This window comes from Hippopotamus amphibius, chromosome 13 (assembly GCF_030028045.1).
Source record: "Hippopotamus amphibius kiboko isolate mHipAmp2 chromosome 13, mHipAmp2.hap2, whole genome shotgun sequence".
In the NCBI taxonomy this organism is placed as follows: Eukaryota; Metazoa; Chordata; class Mammalia; order Artiodactyla; family Hippopotamidae; genus Hippopotamus; species Hippopotamus amphibius.
The window spans coordinates 44,987,305-45,012,804 of record NC_080198.1 but is presented as its reverse complement, the minus strand read 5'-3'; the positions used below and the strand labels follow the sequence as shown (position 1 = coordinate 45,012,804).

Here is a 25,500-nt window from a genome sequence, read left to right as displayed (position 1 = left end):
CCACACACCACAATGAAGAGTAGCCTCCGCTCACCTCAACTAGAGAAAGCCCTTGTGCAGCAACGAAGACCCAACACAGCCAATAAAATAAATAAATAAATAAATAAATAAAAGACCCAACCCAATTCTACTTATGGTAAACTTCTCTGAACTCTTCCAGGCCATGGTGAACTTTACCTTTTTTACTTTACCTTTTTATTTGAATTTAAAACAATGCATGCTCCACTATGGTAACACTTTACTTTTGTACAGTGCTTTGCTGTACATAAAATGCTTTAATACTCTCTCCACTAGTCCCTCACAAAAACTGAGGTACATATTATCCTGACTTTTTCCATGTGGAAATCTGTAATTTACTCAAGTCCATACAATTGAAAAGTGTCAGAGCTGGGACCCAAATCCAGATCTTGAGACCCCTGGTCTTGTGGAAAGAATGCATGATGGAACAGAAGGCAGGTACATAAAGTAATGCCTATCCAAGAAATACTTGTCCTTCCCTTCCCTTCATGTCCACCTTCCACTGCACACACACGCACACTTACTCCCCACTTAGGTCCCCCATCCAATACCTTTTTCCAACATACCACAGCTGCTTTATCCGTGCATTTTTTCATATATAAAAATCCTCAGTATTTGTTTTGGTCTTTATAAGAAGGAAGTTGAGTGGATGCAACTAGAAGTTAATTAAGTGAAGTCGGAAAGAGAAAGACAAATACCATATGATATCACTTAAATGTGGAATCTAAAAAATGACACAAATGAACCTATCTATGAAACAGAAACAGACTCACAGACATGGAGAACAGACTGGTGGTTGCCAAGGAGAACAGAGTTGGGGAAGGGATGGAGTGGGAGGGTGGGGTCAGCAGATGTAAACTTTTGTATATAGAATGGATAAACAACAAGGTCCTACTGTGCAGCACGAAGAACTATATTCAATATCCTATGATTAACCATAATGGAAAAGAATATTTTAAAAAGAATGTATATATGTATAACTGAATCCCTTTGCTGTACAGCAGTAATTAACAGAACACTGTAAATCAACTATACTTCAATTTTTAAAAAAAGGAAGCTGAGGAGATTCCCACATACACATGGTCTTACTGTGAAGGCAGTAAATTAAAAACCAGTAAGTACACAAGGCATTGGAGGCCTAATCAACAAGGGAGAAATCAATCATCACCGAGACAAGGTGACTTTCATCTAAGTGTTTTGAAAGACCATGATGTGAGCCAAGAGGGAAACTGAGAAATGTGGGGGGAAAACAGAAAATGTATTACCAATCCATTATGCTTGGAGGAGAGTCAGGGTAGATCTCAGCCATCAGAGAGGTCCCTTGGAACTAAGGACTAATGAATCTTGGCAGAACATTGAGTCTTCTAATAAAGTCAACATATGATGAATGAGATCACCATATATACAAACACATCTTAGACAAAATTCCTCCATGGATAAAACAGGACTTGACTATAGCCAAAATGGTGTTAAGTTAAAACACAGAGTGTGCAGGGGGTGGTGGGTGGAGGGGTCTGAGAGGATGGCAGCCAACAAAGAAAGCCCAAATAAATCCATAGTGAGAGGAAAAGGCAGAACTGGCAGTGTGTATCCAGCACCTTTTAGCGAGAAGGAACTTGAACCTGGAGACAATGGACCATTTTTGCCTATGGGGTACTTCTGATTGTGAAGTAGAATATTTAATAAGGCTAAACCCTGGGTCAAAAGTATTTCAACACAGTTTGCCTCTGCTTGCTCTGAATGGCTCGCAATATCTTTCCGATGATTCTTCTGGTTTCATGGTTGTCTGATTCCGGGAAAGGAGGAGCTCTGGATGTGGGGCACAACCCCCTAGTGTACACTGGTGCCTTAGTGTTCTTGTTTACACGTTAATCACTTAATACCATGGCTGGCATAAGTCTGGTCCCAAGAGACTCCTGGTTTAATGACCAAATTAGATTTTGGACCTGCAAAGCTGAGGTCCATTAAGAGGAGAGCTCTGAAATGGGGAGAGTCAAATGGAGCCTTGGTTTTAAGCGGCAGCAAAGCTTTCTTCCATTTTGAGGCAAAACAGCTAAGTCTATAATAATGCATAACAGCTGAAGAGCATTTCCGTTTACAAAGCACTTTCGTGACTGATGTGATTATCACGGGAATAAATTTACTATTGCTATTTTAAGAAGAAAGTTGAAGTCTGCAACTTGACTGATGTCAGAGTTAAAACCTAGGTATTCTCACTTCTGACAGATTTTATTCAATTTTGCTTCTCATAGTAAGAGTAGGATCACTAACTGCTTATATTTGCTTACTTGCGGGAGGGAGAATATTATTTCAGTGAAGGGAAATCTATTTGGTGATCTTATCACTTTAAAAAAAGATAAAGGTCCTAGTTTAAAGTTGGAGCTATGTTGAACTGTGGGAAGGACCTAATTTAGGGATTAGAAAAAAGAGCAGTTAGACCCACACAAATATGCTCAACTGATTTTTAAAAAAAATTATTGTGAAATATACACAGCAATTTACTATTTTAAGCATTTTTAAGTATAGAGTTCAGTGGCACTAAGTATACTTAAAATGCTGTGCAACCATTACCATCATCTGCCTCCAGAACCTTTTCATCATTCCAAACACAAACTTCATACTCTTTAATGATAACTCCCCATTTCTCTCTTCCCCGGCTACTATTTGTTCTACTATCTGTCTCTATTCTAGGTACCTCATATAAGTGGAATCATACAATAGTTGTCCTTTTGTGTCTGGCTTCTTTCACTTAGCATAATGTTTTCAAGGTTGATCCATGTTGTAGCAGGTATCGGTACTTCATTCCTTTTTATGGCTGAATAATATTCCATTTAATGGCTAATACCACATTTTGTTTATCCATTCATCTATAGATGGACATTTGGATTATTTCTACCTTTTGGCCATCATGAATAATGCTACTGTGGACACTGGTGTACAAATATCTGTTTGCTTTCATATTTTGGGCATAAACTCAGAAGTGAATTGGTGAATCATATTCTACGTTTAAATTTTTGAGGAACTGCCAAACTTTTCTTCAGCAGCTGCACCATTTTACACTCTCACCAGCAATGCATAAGGGTTCCAATTTTTCCATATCTTGGACAACACATTATTTTTCATTTTTTAAATAGCAGCCATCCTAATGGGTATGGAGTGGTATCCCACAGTGGCTTTGATTTGCACTTCCTTAATAGCTAGTAATGAGCATCTTTACATGTGCTTATTAGCCATTTGTATATCTTCTTTGGAGGCATGTCTCTTCAAGTCCTTTGCCCGTTTTTGAACTGGATTGTTTTTTGTTGCTGAATTTACACAACTGATTTTTGACAAAGGTTCAAAAGCAATTCAGTTGAGGAAGGATACCTTTCAACAAATAGTGCTGAAGCAACTGGACAGCCATAGGTCAAAAAAAAAAAAAAATCTCAACCTAAACCTCACATCTGATATAAAAATTATGCCAAAATAAATCATGAACATAAACTCTAATGCTTTTAGAAAATCATAGGGGGAAATCTTTGGGATCCAGGGCTAGGCAAGGAGTTCTTACACTTGACACTGAAAGAAAGAAATTGGTAAATTGGACCTAATCAAAATTTAAAATTTTTGTTCTATGAAAACCCATGTGAAGAGAAAAGGCAAGCTACAGAATGGGAAAAAATATTTGCAAACTATGATCTAACAGACGATTAGTATCTGGAATGTATAGAGAATTCTCAAAAGTCAACAGTTAGAAATTGGACAAAAGAAATGAATAGACACTGCACCAAAGAGGCTATACAGGTTGCAAATAAGCACATTAGAATCACAATGAGGTGCCACTACACACCTATTAGAATGGCTAAAATAAAAAGTGACAACATCAAACACTGGCAAAGATGTGGAGAAAGCAGATTACTCACACTGGTGGAAATGTAAAGTGGTACAGCCACTCTACAAAACAGGTTGATGGTTTCTTACGAAACTAAACACGTTATCATACCACTGGACACTTGGGCATCTATCCCAGAAACATGAAAACTTAAGTTCCCACAAAAACCTATACATGAATGTTTATATCAGCATTATTTGTAACAGCCCCAAACTAGAAACAGCCCAGATGTCCTTTGATCGGAGAATGATTAGACAATTTGTGGTACATCCATAACCACAGAAAACTACTCAGCAATAAAAAGGAACAAATTCATACATACAACAGCTTGGATGACTCTCCAGGAAATTATTCTGAGTAAAAAAAAAGTCAGTCCCCAAAGGTTACATATTATTCCATTTATGTAACATTTCTGAAATGACAAAATTTTAGAAATGGAGAACAGATTGGTGGTCACAAGGGATTAGGACCTTTGGGGGTGGGGAGGGAGGGAATTTGGGTGTGGTTATAAAAGCCCAACAAGAGGAATCCTTGTGGTGATTTAAGTGTTCAATATCTGAGGTTGGTGGTGGATACGCAAGCCTAAGCGTGGTAACATCATATAGAATTAAACACACGCACAAAGGAATATAAGTAAAATTACAAAGGTCCGTATTTTGGTTGTGATGGTGCACTAGAGTCCTGCAAAAGGTGATCTGGTGCTCCACCTTCATTGTGGGTGGGGTGAATGCCTTATGAGGAAAAAAAGAAAAAAAAAAAACAACCATGAGATATCTGAAGACTTTCTAATTACAAGGACCTGGATATAGTAGTGACTTAAATTGGCAAGTGTCTTTAAATTAAAAAACCAACCAACCAACCAACCAAGTGCTTTCCACTATGCAAATAAACCATGTTCACATATTTTAAATCCTCTAAAGTGCAAAAATAAAAACAGCACTGCTATTCCTGCACCTGAATACAACCTTTTTTAACTTTAATATTTCTACGCATTCCTCCCCAGTCTTGTTTCTGTTCCTCGCATTTGTTTTGTGTTTTGTTTGTTTGATCTTAGTTCCCCGGCCAGGGATCTAACCTGGGGCCCCTGCAGTGGAAGCGCGGAGCCTTAACCACTGGACCGCCAGGGAAGTCCCTTTGTTGGTAGTTTTTAAAAACACAACTTCATTTACTTAGCAATTTCTATTTCGTGTCCTGCCTTTTTCACTCACCGTCACAAAATAACCCCCCCCCCCACACACACACACACGCTGTTCTACATTCTCCAAAGACATTCTGAATGGCCACCTTAAATCTCAGGGTGGGATCATTCACTTTAACTCCCCCGAGAAGGATTGCGGGACGCGCATCTCTGCGCCGAACGTTTGGTTCACAAAACGTTTAAAATATGTTCCAGAAGCGGACCACTGGGCCAACTTTAAAGGCTCAGACACAAGAGGCCCTCGTCCATCAGCCCACATCGCCTATTTACTTACGGTCTCAACCCCGGGCCTTCTGCGCCTCTGTCCCTTTCCGAACCCCCAAAGCCCTCTTGGCCGCCGTAGACTCGCGATGACGTCACGCGGCGGCGTGGCTTGTTTCCCTGGTGACGGTTGCCGGGGCAGCGCGAGAAGGCGTCTGAAAGAGGTGACCGAGCTGCTGCAGCCCAAGAAGGGAGCAGCGGAGTGACCACTGTAAGAGCTGGGGGACAGTACAGAAGGGCCGGGGCTTTACGCAGGGGTGCATTCCTGTGTAAAGATTTATTCACCTGTACACTCAGGACTTATGCACTTTACTATGTGTAAATTATAATTCAACTTAAAATTGTACCTCAGTTAAAAACAGTTATGATGTCTGAGCCCCGTTCCTAGGAATTAAGATTTTAATTGGTCCAGGGATGTACCCCAGCATTGTTATATTTTAGGAACTCCTAGAGGTTCTAATGATCAGAGTTGAGAGCCACTGTTTTTAGGGACAGGAAGGATTCAACTGTTGAATCTGAGTGATTGGGGGAGTATTCTGATTCCATTCGAGGTCTAGGGGTCACATTCAGGCATGGGAGGGTGTGTAGGGGGGTGATGCTCTGACTTTCAGGGGACCTGAAGTGAGGGTGGGTTTTCCAAGCTTCCACATGGACACATGCAAAGATAAGCAGGAAACTCCGGGCTTAGGGGTTGTAGACAGGGCTGACTATGTGCCAAGCACTCTTGGGAAAGGAGCAGTTTGTGGAGTTTGCTTCGACTCAGGCTTCTTTTCCTACTCCAAGGGCAAGATGGCAGAGGACGAAGGCTCACAGGACACCTTGAGGCTCCAGTTCAGGGCCATGCAGGAGATGCAGCACAGAAGGTTACAGAAGCAGATGGAGAAACGGAAGGAAAAAGAACTTAGCCTCCAAAGCAGAGTCGATGACCAAAAAGAGCCCCTGGAGATCTCTGATGGCCTCAGCGCCCTCCAAGCTGGGAAGCAGAACTCAAAAACCAGCTTTGAGCTCAGGTAAATGCAATTTTGGACTCTTCCAGGAGCACTGCAGGGAGGTAGGGTAGGTGGGAGTGGATGATTGCAGACGGTTCGACAGTCAGGTTGACCAGATGTGTGTCAATCAGGCTGAGACCCAGAGGTTTTAATACAGAGGTTGTTATTGAAGACTCTTGCATCTGATAGAGGGTCTGTGGACCTGTGGACATAATTTGACATGAAACATATTCAAAAACCACCTAAAGTCAAATGGAAATTTTTAAACTCATCAAGGTGTTGTTTATTCGTTTGAATTTTCTTATGTAGTCTCTTTTTCATGAAAAATCTGTTTTGATTTTTGAGGACCTGGTGGGCTGGCTTTGATGATTCACAGGTGATCACTACTCCAAACCTCATCTGGGACTGTTCTCCTGTGCCAATTTCCCTTTCTTGACACATAAAGACACATAAACATACCTGTCCTAAAGAAGCACTTGATGGATTCCTTGCTTTTATATGGTTGGCGAAACGGTTGAAAGGAGTCCAGAATCTTCTCATTTTGCTCTAAATTTGACAATGTCACACAGATGCATTGATTTATATTGGAAGCAGGAGTCTGGATTGATACAAATTCTTTGCTAGTCATTTTGCTAAAAAAAAAATCACTGCAGTTGTTGAGCTCTCTTTGCTTCTGGTTTCACCCGGAATCTATTTTCTCCATCTGCAAGTTCTACTTTTCATGGTTTCTTGATTTTCACAACATTCTACTGAAAAATGCTAATTAGGAAAAAATAAAGATTTCTCAATAATTGAAAAATTCATAAGGCTCCTAAATATTAGCTTTAAGTTAACTCCAGACCTATTTCCAAATGATCTTTCCCCAAGTCAGAGAAACTGGAATTTGCGGAGACTTGAGCTGTTGGTAGAATAACACCAACAATAATCATGGCTGTTACCTAATAATTACTGTTACCTGTAATTTCTATAACTTATTTACTTCCTGTGCAACTGCCTCTATGGAGCTGATTCCATGCCTAATGGTAGAAGTGGTCACAGACCCATCAGTCATGTTTCTCATGTTTTAAAGTTCTGAAAAAAATGACTTGCAAGACAACTTGTAATATACAAAACTAGCCACCTATTCTGATTTCCTATTGGGTTTACCTGAAACCCAGAGACCTGGCCTCCACTTAAGGCTTAGGTAATTCCTCTTTGGTCTTCTAATATGTATATGCAATTAAGACTATAAATTTCCTTCTAAGTGTCACTTTAGCTGCTGTTCACAAGTTTTCATATAAATTGCTCCTACAGTCAACCCATTCTAAATGCTTCATAATACACATTATGATTTACTCTTAACCTATAAGTAATTTAGGAGTGTGTATATGTGTGTGTGTGGGCGGGGGGTGGGGTTCATTTCCAAGCATATGATCGGTTTAGAGTTCAATTTTTTATTTTATTTTTACTCTCTTTTTAGTATTGATTTCTAGTTTTAGTCAATTGCCATTAAAGAAAATGGTCTGTATTATGTCCATTATTTGGAATTTGCTAAGATTGCCTTTGAAGCCTATAATATAATACATCTTTATGCATGTTCCAGGATGCTGGAGAGGAGTATGGCTTCCCGGGTGGGGTTTTATATAGCTCTGTTGAATCCACAACAAACCATGTTATTTAAAACTTCTTTCTCCTTTCACTTGTGTGTATGTCCTTAATCATTCAGTTTTGAGAACAGTGTGTTAAAAATCTGCTCATTGATGGGACTTCCCTGGTGGTCCGGTGGGTGGGACTCTGTGTTCCCAATGCAGGGGGCCTGCGTTTGATCCCTGGTCGGGGAACTAGATCCCGCATGCATGCTGAAGCTAAGAAGTCTGTATGCCACAACTAAGAAGGCTGCATGCCACAACTAAAGATCCTGCATGCAGCAACTAAAACCCGGCACAGCCAACAAAAACAAAAAAACAAACAACTGCTCATTGAGATTCCCTTAATTTCTTTTTTTTTGATTTAAATTTTTATTTTATTTAATTATTTATTTATTGGCTATGTTGGGTCTTCATTGTTCTGCATGGGCTTTCTCTATTTTTTTTTTCTTTTAAAAAGAGTTTTATTGAGATATAATTGACATACCATAAACTGCATATATTTAAAGTGTACCATTTGATATTCTTTTTCCCCTTAACTTCACATTCCTATTTTGTACAGACCAGGTCTTATCTTCACCCAGTACCCAACCAGGTGCGACAAACCTGAGCCGTGGAGGCCTGACCCCTGCGCATCGGTCCCCGTGACTCTGCCTTTGCCTTGCAGGGTGCTTGAAGACGAGATCGAACAGCTTCGGGATCAACTCAGGGAAACAGTGGATGAGAATGGGCGATTGTATAAGTTGCTGAAGGAGAGGGACTTTGAAATCAAACACCTCAAAAAGAAACTAGAAGAGGACAGATTTGCCTTCACAGGTAATGCCACCACTGTTGCGACAGTTCCTGGCCTGAAGTCCAGGTCGGCTGGCCCGGCTGCCAGGGAGCCTACCGGGCAGGACAAACAGCAGGGCGGGTGCCCGAGAGAGTGCAAGGGTCAGGGGTGCTCAAGCGTGTCCAGATGAGTCCCGGAAATGAGGGAGGGGGAGAGGACTGGAGCAGGCCAAGTAGGCCAGCATGCTGGGAACTGGGAGCACGAGAGCAGCGGCAGCAGAAGGCAGGCATTCCAGGCAGTGTGGGGGACTCATGACAAGAGTTCTCCGTGATGCTTGCTGCATGTTCCATGGGCCAACAGCGTCCATTCTGTCCGGATGCTCTGGCTCCAACACTGTATCATGGACGTGAAAAAGCCCCAGTAGAAGCAGGCATTTACTCTACACCACCTGCTGTTGCTGCTCCAGAAGGGTGGACAAGACAGGGAAGTCAGCTGTTCTGGGGGGATTTCCTGGGATCCAGCAGCATGTAGAGCAGACCTTGGCCCTGCAGGTCAGAGTTGGACCCTGGCTCTGTTGCTGAAGACCTTGACCCTGTGGGTCTGTTAAGGACGTTGGCTTTGTGGGTCTGGAGATGACATTAGCCCTGTGGGTGTGGGCTGGACATTGACCATTGACTCTGTGGTTATTAGCTAGACCTTGTTCTTACAGATCTGCTGGGGACCTTGGCCCTGAATGTCCTCTGCTCCATGTATGCCCATTGAGCAATCCTCAGGTGGCTGACTAAGAAAGCACAAAGTCAGTGTCACCAATTGCAGAGGGCAACACACCTCACCTGGCATCTGCCAGAGCGTCCCTCTCTGCCTTTGATAGTAAATGCCTTTAAGATTAGGTGCACCTAGAGGACCAGTGCTGAATTAAAAAGCAAAGGGAATCTGGTATCTTAAAGGCCCTTGGTAGCCTATGGTGCCTCCCTCCATTCTTTGGCCTCTCCTGTCTAAAACAAAACCACACTGAAGGGACTTCCCTGGTGGCGCAGTGGTTAACAATCTGCCTGCCAATGCAGGGGACACGGGTTCAAGCCCTGGTCCGGGAAGATCCCACACGCCGCAGAGCAAATAAGCCCGTGTGCCACAACAGGAGAAGCCACCGCAATGAGGAGCCCGTGCACTGCAGTGAAGAGTAGCCCCCGCTCACCGCAGCTAGAGAAAGCCCATGTGCAGCAACGAAGACCCAATGCAGCCAATAAATAAATTAATTAATTTAAAAAAAAGAAAAACAAAACCCCACCACACTGAAGAGAAGGCAACACCTAACCTGGCTTAGGGTTCAGATGCAAAGGGGCAGCTTTGACAAGTCTGTTGAGAAGCTGATGGGCTCCGGGGGGAGAACAGGAGATGCCTCCCCGCCCCAGGAGACCTGGGAGACGGGGCCCGGGGCTGCTCCCCCTTCCCCAGTCTGCCCCACGTTCAAGCCTCTGCGGCATGCCCATGGCCTCGCCTGAGCGCCACCCTGAGTCTCCCTCAAGACCTCTCTAATCCAGTCGTCTCTCAGAAGTCCCCGTGTCTGATTTCCAACTTCATGTTTTGAAGAGAAAAGTCTGACAGGCTCAGTTCATGTTTTTTTTTTTTTTAAGATGTTCAACATGATGATTTTTATATCTGTATACACTGTGAAATGATTACTGCAATCAAGGTAATTAACACATCATCACCTCACATAGTTACAATTTTTTTTTCTTTTTGTGGGGAGAACACTTAAGATTTACTTTTTAGCACATATAAAGTATATAATACAATATTAACCATAATCCCCCTGCTGTATATTAGATCCACAGAACGTAGGCATCGCATTTCCCCACTTCCCCCACTCTGCAGCCCCTGGCCATCACCAGTTGATTCTGTTTCTTTGAATTCACTTTTTGGAATTCCACATGTAAGTGATATTACTCAGTATTTGTTTTACTCTGTCTGGCTTATTTCGCTTAGTAATGCCTTCTAGGTTCATCTGTGTTGTTGCAAATAGCAGGATTTCCTTTTTATTTATAGTTGAACAATAATCCACTGCATATATACCACATTTTCTTTTTTTTTTTTAATATTTAAACATTTTAATTTTTTTTATTTTTTGGGGGGTACACCAGGTTCAATCATCTGTTTTTACACACATATCCCCATATTCCCTCCCTTCCTTGACTCCCCGCCCCTCGAGTCCCCCCCACCCTCCCCGCCCCAGTCCTCTAAGGCATCTTCCATCCTCGAGTTGGACTCCCTTTGTTATACAACAACTTCCCACTGACTATCTATTTTACAGTTGGTAGTATATATATGTCTGTGCTACTCCCTCGCTTCGTCTCAGCTTCCCCTTCACCTCAGTTCATGTTTTTAAACCAGGCTACAGTGACAGGCAGCTGACGGCTGATAAACTGGTTTTCCTTTGGCTGGATTTTTAGTGTTTGCTTTAGTTCAGTTTAGTTTTTCTATTCCTTTGTACAATTTTTTAGCGATTGTGCTAGCACTTACAACACATAAATTTTCATGGTCTACTTAGAATTAATATTTTTCCACTTAAAGTGGAATGAGGAAACTTTACCACCATATAGGTCACTTTACCCTCCCCCCTTATATTACAGCTTTTATATGTATTATGCCTGTATATGTTGAGAATCCCATCAGACAATGCTATCATATTTGCTTTCAACCATGATACATATTTTAAAGAACTTAAGGAGACAAAAAGAGCCTATTATCTTCAGCCAGATATTTTAGCATTTCTGTGCCTGTGCATTCACTGACGCCCCCATTATCATGGGGTTGCAGTTTCAAGAGTGGGGCTTATCTGGAGACAGCGTTTGGAGAGAGCCCCAACCCGCGCTGAGCCCCGCTTCCTGCCCTTTGGACTAGAGAGGGCTTCTCTTAGTCCTCCTTCTGATGTCTAGTTCCAGGATTTGTAATGCTTTTGCGTCCTGGGAGGGAAACATAACCAGAGAACTCACCACTGGACCATTTGTATTCCTGGTTTGCTTTCCTTCCCCAGGTTCTTCCTCCTTTCTCCTGATGCGTCCTCATCCTCTTCGACACACACGAGGCGGCGGAGGGCAGCTACTCCTAGTGGCCCACATCACTGCCTGGCCCAGGCCAGCAGCAGCAAGCCTGTTAGATGTGTGGGCCTGTGGTTTTCATTGACCTCACTGTTTTTCTTCATTTTAGGGACGGCCGGTGTGGCTGGGGATGTGATTGCCACTAAAATCGTTGAGCTGTCCAAAAAGAACCGGGTGCTGACGGCAGAGTCCGAGGGCGCAAAGACGAGAGTGCGGCAGCTGAGCCGCCGCATCCAGGAGCTGGAGCAGGAGGTGAGGGGCCTCAGGTGCCCCTGCCCCGGGCTCCCCATACCCTGCGCCACTCCCCCAGCGAGGCAACGTGCATGCTTTAGGTCCTTCCCAAGGACTTGCGGGTCAGTGTTTGCAGGGAGTCCCGCAGTCTCTGTCACGTCCTGAGAGGGGAGTGTTGGGGAGCAAGGAGGAGGCAGGGCGTGGAGAAATAGCCCGGCGCAGCAGCGAGGACCAGGCCTGGAGCCTGACCCCCGGGTGTGAGTCTCGGCTCCACCTCTGACTTGCGCTGTGGCTCTGAGCCACGTGTACACTCTCCGTGCCTCAGGTTCTTCCACCTGTCACGTGGCAGTGATAATGGCCCTCACCCCAAGGTTTTTGGAGGACTGAATAACTTAACATTGTAAAATGCTGAGAAAAGTGACTAGCAGGGGGTTAGCACCAGAAAGTCGCTGTTGAAGAAATTAACAGACGCTGTTGAAGAAATTAACAGGCATCCTTGCTAATTTGAAGCTAGAGCCAAGAGCCTTCCACCAGTCCATCTCACTTTTGTCCACCTTCCTCCTTCTGCTGCCCCTGCCCTCCCGCAGCTGATGACAAACCCCTCCAGTCAAGCGAGGACGCAGCCCCAGGGCTCACGGCCCCTCAGGAGCTAGAATGAACCTACGTGGCCTCTCCTTACGTGGCTGGAGGAGCCGAGGCTGGCAGAGGTGACGAGGCTTTCTCAAGTCACACAGCACGTGGTGGTGCTGGATTCCAAGCCCAGTTCTGTTGCTCTCCAAAATCCTCCCCAGTCATTACACTTGGCATTGAATGAGAGCTTCTTTATTCTATATTTTTTGAGAACCATTGCAGGCTCTGTGCCAGGCCCTGGGGAGACTGTGGGGAGCAAAATAGGCCTGGTCCTCGCCCCCCTGGAGACAGGCCAGCATCAAGGGCCCCTCAGAGGAGGGAGTACGCACAGTGGGTCCCTGGAGGATGAGAAGGGGCCAGACTCAGAGGGGTGGGGGAGGGGCCTCCATACAGAGGACCGAGCAGGTACAAAGGCCCTGAGTAGGGATAAAGGCCTGAAAGGGGACCAGTGTGGCCAAGAGTAGAGCGAGATGAGGTCAGCGAGGTGGGAGGACGGGTCGTGCCCAGCCTGGTCAGACAGGGATGGTCTTTGTGTGCAGGACAATGGGGAAACCCTTAAAGGGTCAGTAGGCTGTGTGTATACAGCAGTGGTCTTGGCCACACATGAGCCTGCGTGGCAGGTTTCTCGGTGTCTCTGACCTCATCTCCCTGACTGTAACGTGAAGTCCATAATTCCTTTTCTCTTTGCCTCCCAGGCTGTTGTTAGATGCAGACCATGGCTGCAGAATCATCACTTATTGAGCTGTTAGTGAGTCACAGGGCTGCTCCATGCTGTGACTGGGGAGTGGGGTAGACAGTCAATTAGAGCCTCTCCCGTCGCCGAGCGGCTTGTGAAGCAGAGTTCTTCTGTTAATGGGCCTCAAAGTGAGATGAAGACACGGACTGCCGAGATCGGTGACCACACATCTGATGCACTCACAGCACAGAGCACTCACTCAGGCACCGTGACTGCTGAGCAGAATTAAATATTAAGTACCAGGTTTGCTTTTTCAGCTGCAGACGGCTCTGGCCAGGCTGCCAGCCAAGGGGGCCACCGATGCAGGAGCCAAGCCGCCGAGGGCCCAGATGGGAGACAGAGCCTTGGTATGAATTCTCTTTTCTGCTGTGGAGTATGTGAGGCGGCCATGGGCCTGGGCCTCCCCTCTTCCATGGGGGCATAGGTGCTGCTGTCCGGGGTCCACCTCCACCACATTGCTGAGCCAGGGCCACCACTGCAGCATCCTCAGAGTAGCCCTCAGGGCACAGTGACCAAGTCTACCATCTGAGGCCAAAAATGCCCCAGTGAAGGCTGGTGAGCGTCTAACTCTGATTTAGTCCCCAGAGAAGAAAGTCAGGAAGGGCCTGAGGACCCTGGAATCCTAGACGTTCAGGACCAGGAGGGGAGGTCGGGTCCAACTGGCCTCCTGCTCTCAGCCCAGCTATAAAGGATGTCCATTACAGCATCCCCACTGGGGAGACATCCAGCCCCTACCTTACCCCAGGGACAGGGAGCTCACTCCTCCTCGATGGAGCCCTGGTTTGGGGGTGGGGGGAGGCGGGCACCCCATATCGTGAGACGTCTTCCCTTTGTGGAGCTCCAAATCCAAAGAGTAAGAGTGACGACTGGGAATGCGGGCTGTTCCCAAGGTTTCATTTTTTCTAAGCCAGTGAGCCTCCAGGAAACTTAGGGCATGGGAATCACAGCTCCATGAAAGGAAGGCCGTCTGACCCAGTGGGCTACCAGGGAGGAGCACGGAGGCCAGGCCAGACAGTAAATAGCTCAGAGTCTCAAGAACATCCCAGGAAGCTCCCCCCACCCCCACCCCCAATGGTTTTCTCTTTTTTCCTGGCCGCACTTCGCGGATTATGGGATTTTAGTTCCCCGACTAGGGATCGAACCCAGGACCCCAGCAGTGAGAGCGCCAAGTCCTAACCACTGGACCACCAGGGAACTCCCCCCAGGGTTTTCTTAAGAAACCAAATGAGTTGGTGGAACAGAATCCAAGCCTCAGGACTTCCAGCTCAGTGCCCCGTTTCCACCCACTCTTCCCTGTTGTCTACGACTCAAGGTCAAGCCGTCTCATGCCTGTCTCGAGGAGAATTCAGTCCTCTCCTCGGTGTACAGTGATGGGCCCCTCAGGTTCCAGGGGTGAACATGTCTCCCGAAGGCCAGTCTTGTGCAGCCCTGTCTCACTGCTGAGGAGGCAACGGAGGGGCTCTGGCCTCAGCAGGCGCTAGACTGAGTGTCAGTCAGTGCCTTTCCCTGCTCCGAGGGACACCGCTCCGCTACCCCTTGTTTATCCATGTCCTTGACTGGGGCTGCCCTGGATGGGAAACTGCTTGTTCGGTCACTTGTTGAGCCTGAAGGAATTCTCTGAGTCCTGTAACACGGAGAATCAAAGACAGGCCCACTGTCCACAGAGGGTTCAAGAGGGGAGGTTCAAGGCCTACTGAAGGAAGCAGGGGGACAGGGCCTTCAGAGAAAGCCCCCGGGCCCTGAGTTCACAGAGGGAGCCCACACTCCACCTGAGGCAGCCAGGAGGTGGGATGGATGAGGGCTTGCTGAGTGACCCTGCTGGAGCAGGAGGATGGGGGTGGCCCTCCTAGCAGAAGCAGTGCCAGCTCACAGCAGGAAAGCGTCAATATTCCTATTTTGTTTGTTGGCTGGACATCAGCCGGATAACGCTGGCCTGCAGCCCAGGGCCCCTGAGGAGGAAATAAAAGAAAGCTGGGGTGGGGTCACCTGTGGAGGGAGGCCTTGACGGTACCTGGGGGAGGAGTTCCAACTTCATTCTGTGGCTGCAGGGAGCCTGGGAGGTTTCTGACGGAAGAGTGGGGGGTGGGATGCCGTCTCCGTTCCTCAGGACACGTGTTTTCCCGGGCATCCTCTGATCGGGGAGAACGATAGCCACGTGCCCCTTGTTCGACTGTTCAGGGCGACCCAAGCCTGGGCCATACTCCAGAGCCTGCAGGCTCACCCCACATCCCAGCTCAGAGCTCCAAGCACATCCCAGAGTGGAGCGGAACGTCCTCCCTCTGCGTGGGGCCACATGAAGCTGTGGTGTGAGTGGCCTTGGCACTATCCACGCGCTGTGGACACCGTTCCAGGCATTTCCTCAGAGAAAACAGCCCGGAGGAGGGGAGGGGTGTGCCCAGGTCCAGGACCCCCACAAAGCCTGTGGAATCTCACTCTGGGCAGAAACAGCTCTGAAATGCCAGGGAGGTAGGGTTGGCCCAGCTTCCTGGGAGGGGAGATCTGGGGCCTGGCAGAACAGAGGGGGTGATGCCCTCACCACAACACCATCTGGCCCACCTTTGCCAGCTGCCCACCCAAGCCAGGCTACGGCCCCCAGCATCGCCCTCTGTCAGAATCTGCCCCAGAGAGCACCGTTTACGTGTGTTATCCCATCAGCACTCACAGGTACCCCAGAGGCTGGTGTAACACTCCCCCATTTCACAGATGAGGAAATGAGGCTTGGAGAGGGGTGTTGTTGCCTGGGTGCAGATCAAGATCCAATCGGTGTGCTCCTTCCATGCTCTCAAGCTCTCACGGCTCCTGCACCACCACCCACCATAGCCAGCAGGGGACTCCTGGCAGAAGATCTGACAGGCAGGGGCTGTTGCTTCCCAACCCAGGGCAGATTCAAAGCATCACCTTAGCAGGAGAGCAGACAGGCCCCCAACAGCAGTGGGAAGGGATGGCAGACAGCCAGACGGGGGAAGCACATACAAAAAAATAGATTAAAAAAAAAGATGCATTTGTGTTTTACATAAGTTCTCAGTTTGCAAATTCTGCTCACACTGGTTACTCTAGGTAGCCTCATGGTGGTGCTGTGAGGAAGCCTCCACTTCCTAGATGAGAAGACCGGATAAGTCCAGGCGTTCTGGGCCGTGTGTGCAGGTCTAGTTTCCTTGACCACTGGTTTTCAGCAGGGCTGCCCAGAGACTCTGGGGCCCATAGAACCCAGTCTCCTGGGATCTATCTTGCACACTTAGCTTGTGGCTACTAAGGAAAGTTCAGAAAGCCACAGCAGTACCCACCCTGTTTCCCAGAAGTCCAATCTACCTGATCTGTTGGGACAGGAGCAGATGGTCTCAGTGTCATTGCCTGATGGGCACACAGCCCACCAACCAGTGGTCCTGTCACCACGATGCCCAGGTATCAGCGACAGCTTAAATCGGGAGAATCAGCCAGTGCAAGGGAAGGACCAGGCTTCTAATCCCACTTCTGTCACCACAACCAGCTGTGTGCCTGTGAAGGCATGTTAGTTCCCTTCTCTGGACCTTATTTTCATCACCTATAGAAAGGGTTTGAATGGGCTGACCATGGAGTCCCTTTAATGCCAAACTTCTGCAAGTCTCAGGAACTTCCATGTAAGTCAGAAATGGGGAACACATTTGAGAAACATTTCATGCAAATAGTTTAAGTGGAATTTTTTTTTTTTTTAAAGACTTTGCTAAGAGTTCCAAGAGGCAGTTTTCATGGTTCCTGCCGTTTTTCAAGACAGAAATGGAGCATTTGGGGATTAAACTGGGTCCTTATTTCTATTCAGAGAACTCATTGACAGGAAAGGAAGCCTAGGGCCCAGTCTGACGATTCTAGAAGAGGGAGGCCCCACGTTGGGATGGTCGTGGCCCTCCTGCCAAGCTGGGGCTGCCCTCTATAAAGGAACCAGTTCCCCTCCCCCTTAGTGAGGATGGATTCGCTGTGATGCCAGTCTCGGAGCACAGCAGAGCCCACAGCCCAGGAGTGTCTGGGAGGTGGGGAGCACCAGAGGCTCCCCGTCTGTGGCCACCACGCACGTCCACCTGTGTGTGCCACACTCGCGCACAGGGCTCAGCCCCCAGAGTTGGGCTGCAGGGACCCGCATCCACGCTCCCCCTTACCAGGCCCCCCAAGCCAAGGGGCTTGCCCTCCACCAGCCTCTGCTCTGCATCCTTAACAGGCTGATGACAGAACCTACGACACAGGGGTTGTGAGGATGAAATCAGTTCCCCCTTGTTGAGCACTTAGCGCGGTACCTGCACATACCCGGATAAACGGGGGCTGTGATTATGGTTACTATTTAGGCTTCAAGTGACTGCTCTCCCTCCTGTCTTTCCCAACCAGCAGGACAGCCCAGAGGTGAAGGTCTTGCAGGACAGGCTGGCGGCCACAAACCTGAAGATGAGTGACCTCCGCAACCAGATCCAGGCTGTGAAGCAGGAGCTCCGGATGGCCCAGAAGGTATTTCCGGGCCAGGGTTCGGGTCCTCTTGTGTGGGGCTGGGGCTGGGGCTGGGGCTGGGGCTGGGAAGGGCACGGCTGGGACACTGGCTTCCATTCAGGAGCCTGACCCCGTGAGCATCATGCTGCTTGCTCTGGGTCAGCCTCCAGATTCAGTAACTTCCTTCCGCCAGCCCTTGAAACAGACCCATCTGGTGAGGGGGTTGCTGGCTGCCTGCGGGGCCCTGCATAGAGGCCCTTGTGGTGCCCGCCCAGCCCTGGATGGAGGAGGGCAGTGCTGTCCACCCCGGAGAGGCCCTTAAACTTTCTCTGTGCTACGTGCACCCCCGTAGATCCTGGGTGTCTCCTTAATAAGCCACCTTGGACTTGGAAGCCTACCGAGACCCACCTCCTGCCCTTTGCTGTCTGTCATATTAGAAAATGGAAAGGTTGTTTGTGTATTAAAGCCCCTTTGAAAGGAAAATGCTCAGACTTGGGAGGCAGGCCCAGCTGGTTCATTATTTATTTTTATTTACATAGTGAATTCTCTGGCATTTGTCTTCCCTGCTGGAACCACTCAGACCAGCCAAGATTTCCAAAACAGAGTTCTATTGTGGAAACAAGCGCCAGAGACTTGGTACGCTAGATCACGAGATCTGCTTCCATGACAGGCTGCACAGGGGCCCAGGGCATAGCTGGGGAGTATCGTTTCCACCTCAAAGCCTTGAAGTTGGGCCTTGAACACCTCCCTGCAGCAGCCACAAGGCTGGGCCCTTCTGGAACCAAACATCCTCAAGTGACATTCGGTAGCCCCCCTCCGTGCGGCACCCAGACATGGCCCCTTTGCACAGAGGGCGAGGCCCTGTGGCCATATCCTCCCCAGAGCCATCCAGAACGATCTCAGTTCTGGGTGACAGGTGAACCCATTTAGGAGCAGGGCCTAAGAAGCATCACCAAGAAGTGCTGGGGATGATGGGTTTACTGCTTTCCCAGGGAGAGCTGCTCTTGAAGCGTGGTCAACTGGCCTTTGGAGGCGGGCGGGAAGGGGAAGGTTGTACAGGTGGAGGCCGGGCCTTTGCAGAGCCCCAGGCACCCAGCACTGTTTCTGCACATGTAGCAGCTCTAGGGCTCCGGCGGGGCCCTCCCTCCCGGCCATACTGAAGGCCCCACCTTTTTCAGGTTTTGACTAGTGAGGTGGGGGAAGATGTGAACCTCCAGCAGCTCTTGTCCTCGCCTGGGACCTGGCGGGGTCGGGCTCAGCAAATTCTCGTCTTGCAGAGCAAGGTGAGTGAGTCATCAGACTTCTCCTGGCCCTGAACGTGAGGTTTGAAATGCCCCAGAAAGACCCACGCTGACCCACATTAGACACGCAGAACCCAGAAAGGTCTTTAGGTTCTGCAGAGCACACTTGCAGGGCTGTTGCTTTCCATTCTCCCCAGCCAACCGGATTTTCATTTGTTATTTCATGAACAAGCATTTATATAACACTACATACCAGGCACGGGCGCTCAACAAATGCCAGAGCCTTTCATTTATTTTACTCCAGGCAGATTTTTTTTTTTCCTAGTTCATGTAAATTTGCGTGACTGTTTTACTTGTAGGCTTTTTCCCGTTTTGTCCAGATGCTTGTAGGCTTTTTAAAGTTTTAATTACCCTGCCCCTTCAAAACAAAAAACGTAGCCTGTCTCCCTCTTTATGTTCTAAATATTTTGGAGCATCTCTAGAGGCTAGGAACAAGGGCTCTGCAGCCAGACTGCTTGGATTCCACCCACAAACTGTGTGGCCTTGGGCAAGCTGCTTCCCCTCTCTGTGCCTCAGTTTCCTCCCCTGTGTGCTGTGGATAACGACAGTGCCTACCCCACAGGGTTGCTGGGAGGACTGAATGAGTGCAGGTGTGCAAATTGCTTACCATAGTGCCCGGCACGGAGGAAACACTGTCTGAAGGTTCGCTGGACCAAGAAACCAAGAGTCACACGAATCGGTGTGTCGTTTCCACTATTTGCCAAACATCATCCTGATCCCCAGGTTCCCAGGTGGCTTTTATCCTCGGGGTCTCCTGTGGGATCCTGGAAGCCAACACGAAAGGGGAGAGGTCTCTGAAAACTCTGATTAACGACCAGTGTGCGGCCTTGGGGTTCAAGAGACCTGAGTTTGAGTCTGGCCTCAGTCACTGCTCTATAAGTTCAATGTCTTTGGGCAAATCTCTTCCTCTCTCTGTGTCTCAGTCTCCTCACCTGTAAAATGGAGATAATAATGCCTTCCTTGTAGGGTTGCTGTGGGTTACATGAAATAATGTTTGGGAAGCACCCAGCACAGTGCCTGGCCATAATAAGCACTCAACACATTAGTTATTATCCTTAGTGTTGTTAAGCTGCGTAAACAAATGGTTAGAAGTAACAATACTGTGTTCCTTAACGTTTAAATGGAATTACCACACAGTGCCACACGAGGGCACTGATATGTGCTTTCAAAGCCATACTGCGGCCCTTTACCAGGGATCCCGGTGAGTTTTGCCCCGGCTCAGTTTTACCCAGCTTTGCTCCATCGTTTACCTTGTGTTGACATGGAAATCAGGCTTGGAAGGACCCTAGGCATTATCCACTTTAAACCCAGTGTGATAAAGCCATCCTTCTGTGGGGTGACATCCACCTGCCCTGGGCTGAGGGCTTCCCCCCGGGCCATTTTGGGGTTTCTCAAAGTTGCCTAACCCTAAAAATCACCTGTTGCACTTGCTTAGAATGCAGATCCCTGAGTTCTTCCCCTGGAGCCCTGACTTGCTGGTGTGGAGTGGGTGCCAAGATTTGTCATCCCAAGAAGTGCCTTGGGGATTCCCAGGCTCAGACAAGCTCGGGATACCGAGTTCTCATAACAACATTACGCAGCGTGTACTCATAGGCCCTTTCACAGACGAGGGACCTGAATTCAGAGAAGTTAAGTAATCTGTGCACAGTCACACAGCCAGCGAGGCTTTGAGCTGGTCTCCCGGCTTCCAAACCCTGCCCTCCCTCTGCAGCATCTCCTCCAAGTGGCCAGGAGCCCACAGCCTCCTGAGAAGCCCACCCAGGCTTGGGTGGCCTGTCTGTTAGCTCTCCCTGGTACCGAGACCTGCTATCCTTTCCCTCCCAAGTACCTGCGGCTACGCATCTGCTTCTCGGCCTGAGAGATGGGGTGGTTTTTCTCATTTGCTTTCAACCTTCTCTTTTCGAAGCTAAAGCTCTCCAGTGTCTTCCCTTGTTTTGCTCAGGAGGCCACCGCAGATCCCTCCCATCCCTCCCCACCCCAGTCCCTCTCCTAGAGGCCTCCGCGTCCACCTGCAACTGTGGCATCATCGGTCTAGTGGGGTCTCCCGTCGGATCCCAGGACGGCCCCTCTGAGGGGGTCGAGTCTGAGGGCAGACCTGTTGTGGAACCACCCTCAGGTTCGAGAGCTTGAGAAACAGCTGGGACAGACTCGGAGCCGGTCGGCAGAAACAGCCAGCGATGAGCTGTCTGTCCATCCTGAGCCACAGAAGCTGTCGGTGCAGGAGAAAAACCTGCTGCGGATCCGCAACCTGGAGAGGGAAAGACAGGAAAGCTGGCAGGTAACGTGTGCCTGGGAGGAAGTCAGGGGCACATAGGGCTGGGAGACCACGACCACCCCCGTGAGGACTTGGAGGCTCCGGGGTTGGCGTCACCTCTGTGCATGTTCCTCACGTCCTGTCCATCCACCTTGAACTGCCTGGCTGGTTCCTCCCCCAGAGCCCATTTCACGAACATTGGGTGGCCCCATTCTGGCTGTTTTGGAGATGCTGGACCTGAAACTAGCTCACGGCGGGGCGAGGCACCTCAGTTTGAACCCCAGGCTTGGCGCTGTCCACCGAGGCGTGGCTCTGCTCTTTTCACCTCTCAGGCAGGGATTGAGGGTCCTCGGGAGGACACACCCAGCGCTGGCCGGTGGGTTTCCTCTCGTGCCCGAGTCCAGCCCCTGTGTTCTCTGGCTGTCACCCCTCCCGGTCACGCCCATCACGTGCTTAGACCACCGGACACCCCTGGGAGGCGGGGGCTGGGGGTCCGGGCCCAGGCGGCACTGGCTTGCTCTCTGGCCTCACCGGAGAGAGGGAGCGAGGGCTCCGCCGTGGCCCGCATCCCACTCGGCCCTGCAGCCCGTGACGGCGCCCTCTGATTACAGAAACTTGTGGCGGAGCGGGACGCCCTCCAGAGAGAGCTGGAGGAGCTGAAAAAGAAGTTGGAGGGCGTGAGGTCCCGCAACAAGGTGCTGTCGAGCGAAGTGAAGACCCTCAGGAGTCAGATGGGGACCCTCGCGGAGAAGGGCCGGCACGACGACGAGCTCATCGACGCCCTCGTGGTACAGCCACCCCTGGGACCCCACCCCACCCCAGGGCCCGCCCTCACCCCAGAATGCCACCTGCACAACCCGGGGGCGCGTGGCCTCCCCTGGGCCCAGCCCCAAAGCCTGGCCACAGGTACAGAGCAGCTCAGAGGCTGCCCGAGCTTCCAGTGCGGGTCGTGTTGCGGGCGGTTGAGGCCAGGCGCAAGCCCCTGGGCCTGCGGACCCCAAGGGAGAAAGAAGAGGATGAGGGGGCAGCAGGTGGGATCATCCCCTGGGGTATCGTTCACAGAGGAGTGGAAGGGACAGCTGAGGGGCTGGTGTACCCTTATCTGTGTGACAGCAGAAAGCACCCCACCCCTTCTGGGCACCTGGGGTGCGGCTTATAATGCTTAGTCTCCAAGATGACTCCTAGGAACACATAATCCCATTTCACAGATGCGGAACCCAAGGCTCTAATTGGCTACGTAAGTCATCCAAGGCCACACAACTGAATTCAAACCAGATTTATCCGGTCATAAAACCTCCTTTGACTAACACAGCCGCACTGCTTTCCTGACCTTAAGCTGCCCTTTTCTCTCTGGGGCCTCAGCCACCCCAGGGTTAGGGTCTCTGAATTCCAAGTTGTGCTCACAGGGCCCTGGGGTGGTCGTGGCTAGCTTGACGGGGGTGCAAGGGGGAACCGATGCTGGCTTAGGCATGCCTTGGTCCATAATAACTTCACCAGGCAGGGTGGTGGGCAGGGCACAGAAGACCTGAGACCTGGGCCTGCCCCGGTTCATACCTCACTGTGTGACTCTAGGCGAGCTGCATCCCCTCTCTGAGCCTCAGCCCCCTGTTTTTAAATAAGGTGTGGGCTGGATGTCCTCTGAGGTCCCTGGGGCCACCATTCCTTGTCACCGAAGGTGCATGGTGAGAGCTGCCAACCAGCCCTAGCCCTGCCATTCACCAGCAGTGTCCCCGGGGCTCTCTGGGCTTCCATTTCCTCTACAATGAGGTGAGGACAACGCCCTTACCTGTTCCAGGTCACCAGCATGGTCCTTCCCAGACCCCAGGCAGGAAGCCTCTACCCCAGGAGTCTCCTTGGGGGCATCTCCAGGGATGGGGTCCCCGTCAGGTGCTGAAGGATCCATGGTGAGGAGTCCAGGTACCGCCTTCAAAGGTGGTCTTCCAGCACAGTGGGATAGGGCTTCTTTTTACCCAGTGTCTCCCCCACTGGCTGAGGGGCCACCATCTGAGCTGCCTTCTGTTGTCCCGAGATCCCCGTGGATGTCCTTCTTAACCCCGATGTCAGGGAGAAGGAAGCTGAGGACAGGAAAACCTGGTTGAACCCCCCGAGGGCAGGCAAGGTGTTCCTCCTGCTTCTCAAGGAAACACTAGCATCTCACTGTCAGGTTCCCAAGGGAGCAGGGAAGCGGTGGGTTGCTGGGGGTGGGGGAGGCAGTCTGCTCTTGTCCTTCTTCCCCCAGAGCCGTGGCTGACCCTCGCCCACCCTGCTGCTTGGCCCTGCAGGACCAGCTGAAGCAGCTACAGGAGATTCTGGGCAGCCTGAGCCTGCAGGAGGAGAAGACACGCGTGTCCCAGCACCGCCTGGGCCAGCAGCTCAACAGTGAGGCCCAGCGGAGCAGCAGCCTCGTGGCCCAGCTGCGGGCCATGGTGGCTGAGAGGGAAGCCAAGGTGCGGCAGCTGGAGTCGGAGATCGGGCAACTCAGTGTGCAGGTGAGTAGGGCGCTGGCTCCGCCCGGCATCCAATCCCACGTCCTGGTGACCCCATCCAGTATCCAGAGAAACCTCAGCCACTTCCACCTCTCTCCACCTGCCTTCACTTGGGCTGCACCACGTCCTACCTGGTCCCACTTTGGCTCCCTGCTTCCGTCTGGCTCCCCGGGCTATGGTGCACACACCTTTCCTCTCTAAGGTACAGAACCGATTGTCTCCCTGCTCCACACAAAACCTGTCTGTGGCTCCCCATCATCCTAAGCCTCACCCAGTCCTCCAGGGTCCAGGCTCCCACCAGCTCACCCCCTCCCTCGCCAACTGTGGCCTTCATTCTCATGGCCCAAGATGGTGGCCGCAGTGCCAGCCTTTATGTCCACATTCCAGGCAGTGAGATGGCAGAAGGGAAGCCATGCTTCTTCGTCCACTTTGCAGGGCACCATGTGACTAGCTCCTGCTGCCGCCCCTCCTGCATCTTCTCCTCACTCCCCACTTTCCACCACTCTGGCCATGTGGGTGCCATTTAGCTCCTCCATGGCCCTACTTCCTCCCCACTCTGGGCCTGTGCACATGCCTGAAGCACACGCCCTCCCTTTTCTCCCCGTCAGCCTTTAGATCCTATTAGTCAAGAGCTCCTCCAGGAAGCTCCAGAGCACCCACTCTGTGTTACGAGCCCCTCCTGGGCACTCTCCTAACTCCCTGTGCATCCCCAAGCCAAACTCTGGTCACACTGTGTGAGCAATTTCCTGTCTTCTCCCCCAACTTCTCCTGGAGGGGGCAGAGGCCACGGTGCCTCCGTGCCTGGCCCAGGACCGAGCACACAGTATTTGATCAGTAAATGCTCATCTGAGGCGTGAGCCCCTGAAGATATTCTGCCTTGGCAGAGGCCCGGAGGGCACAGCATCTTTGCCACCCTGCTGTCCTGGCTCCAGGCACACAAAAGAGGACTGATGCTCACCTCAGAGGCCACCAGACAACCGGGGGCCAAGCACTACCCCCCAGACAGGCTGCCACACACTGCCAGTTTTCTCAGGACGGGCTGGGCTTGGGGGACATGCCAGGTTGCTTGGGGCTCACACCAACTGTCCCACCATTGATGGTAGCCTGACCTCCGGCTGGAGGCCCTCCAGTGCTCCTCCTTCAGCCGGCCCCACCAGCCTTCTGGAAGAGGGAGGGATGGGGGAAGGCAGGGGCCTGGGAAGCCCAGCCTCCCTGCCAGGCTGCCTGCCCTCACTCTTGGCTCCAGGTGTTTGGGAGGTCTTAGTGTCTCCAGCTGACAAAGGCCACTGGCCTCAAGTCACACCTGGCATTCGTCCCCGTGTGGGTGGGCCTACCTGGAGAGGTGGGCCTGTCCCCACACTTCCCCTTGGGACCTGAATGTGGAACAGCTTCCTGGCCCAGTCATCCTTCTCTGGCCATGAAGCTCCCTTTCTGAAGAGAGGCATTATTAGCTGTCATTATCATGCAAGGAGAGCCTTCACCAAATAGGCCTCGCTGTGCCCTCCTGAAAAGAAGCCTCTTTCACATCCCCTGAAAGCCCCGAAATCAAGCCAAGGCCTCCTCCTGCCTCCTCCAGGCCTC

The 25,500-nt window shown here is 50.1% G+C and overlaps 1 protein-coding gene across 1 annotated transcript in view; it reads left to right on the top strand.

The window, feature by feature from the left end:
* The first annotated feature begins 6,137 nt into the window (after window positions 1-6,137).
* The window catches only part of CCDC13 (coiled-coil domain containing 13), a 29,115-nt gene continuing 9,752 nt past the window's right edge, over window positions 6,138-25,500 (top strand). Inside the window, exons 1-9 of the mRNA XM_057706262.1 lie at window positions 6,138-6,358; window positions 8,630-8,778; window positions 11,942-12,084; window positions 13,687-13,776; window positions 17,783-17,899; window positions 19,057-19,161; window positions 21,296-21,457; window positions 22,045-22,221; window positions 23,716-23,922. Of these exons, the coding sequence (XP_057562245.1) occupies window positions 6,138-6,358; window positions 8,630-8,778; window positions 11,942-12,084; window positions 13,687-13,776; window positions 17,783-17,899; window positions 19,057-19,161; window positions 21,296-21,457; window positions 22,045-22,221; window positions 23,716-23,922 (1,371 nt within the window). The remainder of the gene's footprint in view (window positions 6,359-8,629; window positions 8,779-11,941; window positions 12,085-13,686; window positions 13,777-17,782; window positions 17,900-19,056; window positions 19,162-21,295; window positions 21,458-22,044; window positions 22,222-23,715; window positions 23,923-25,500) is intronic.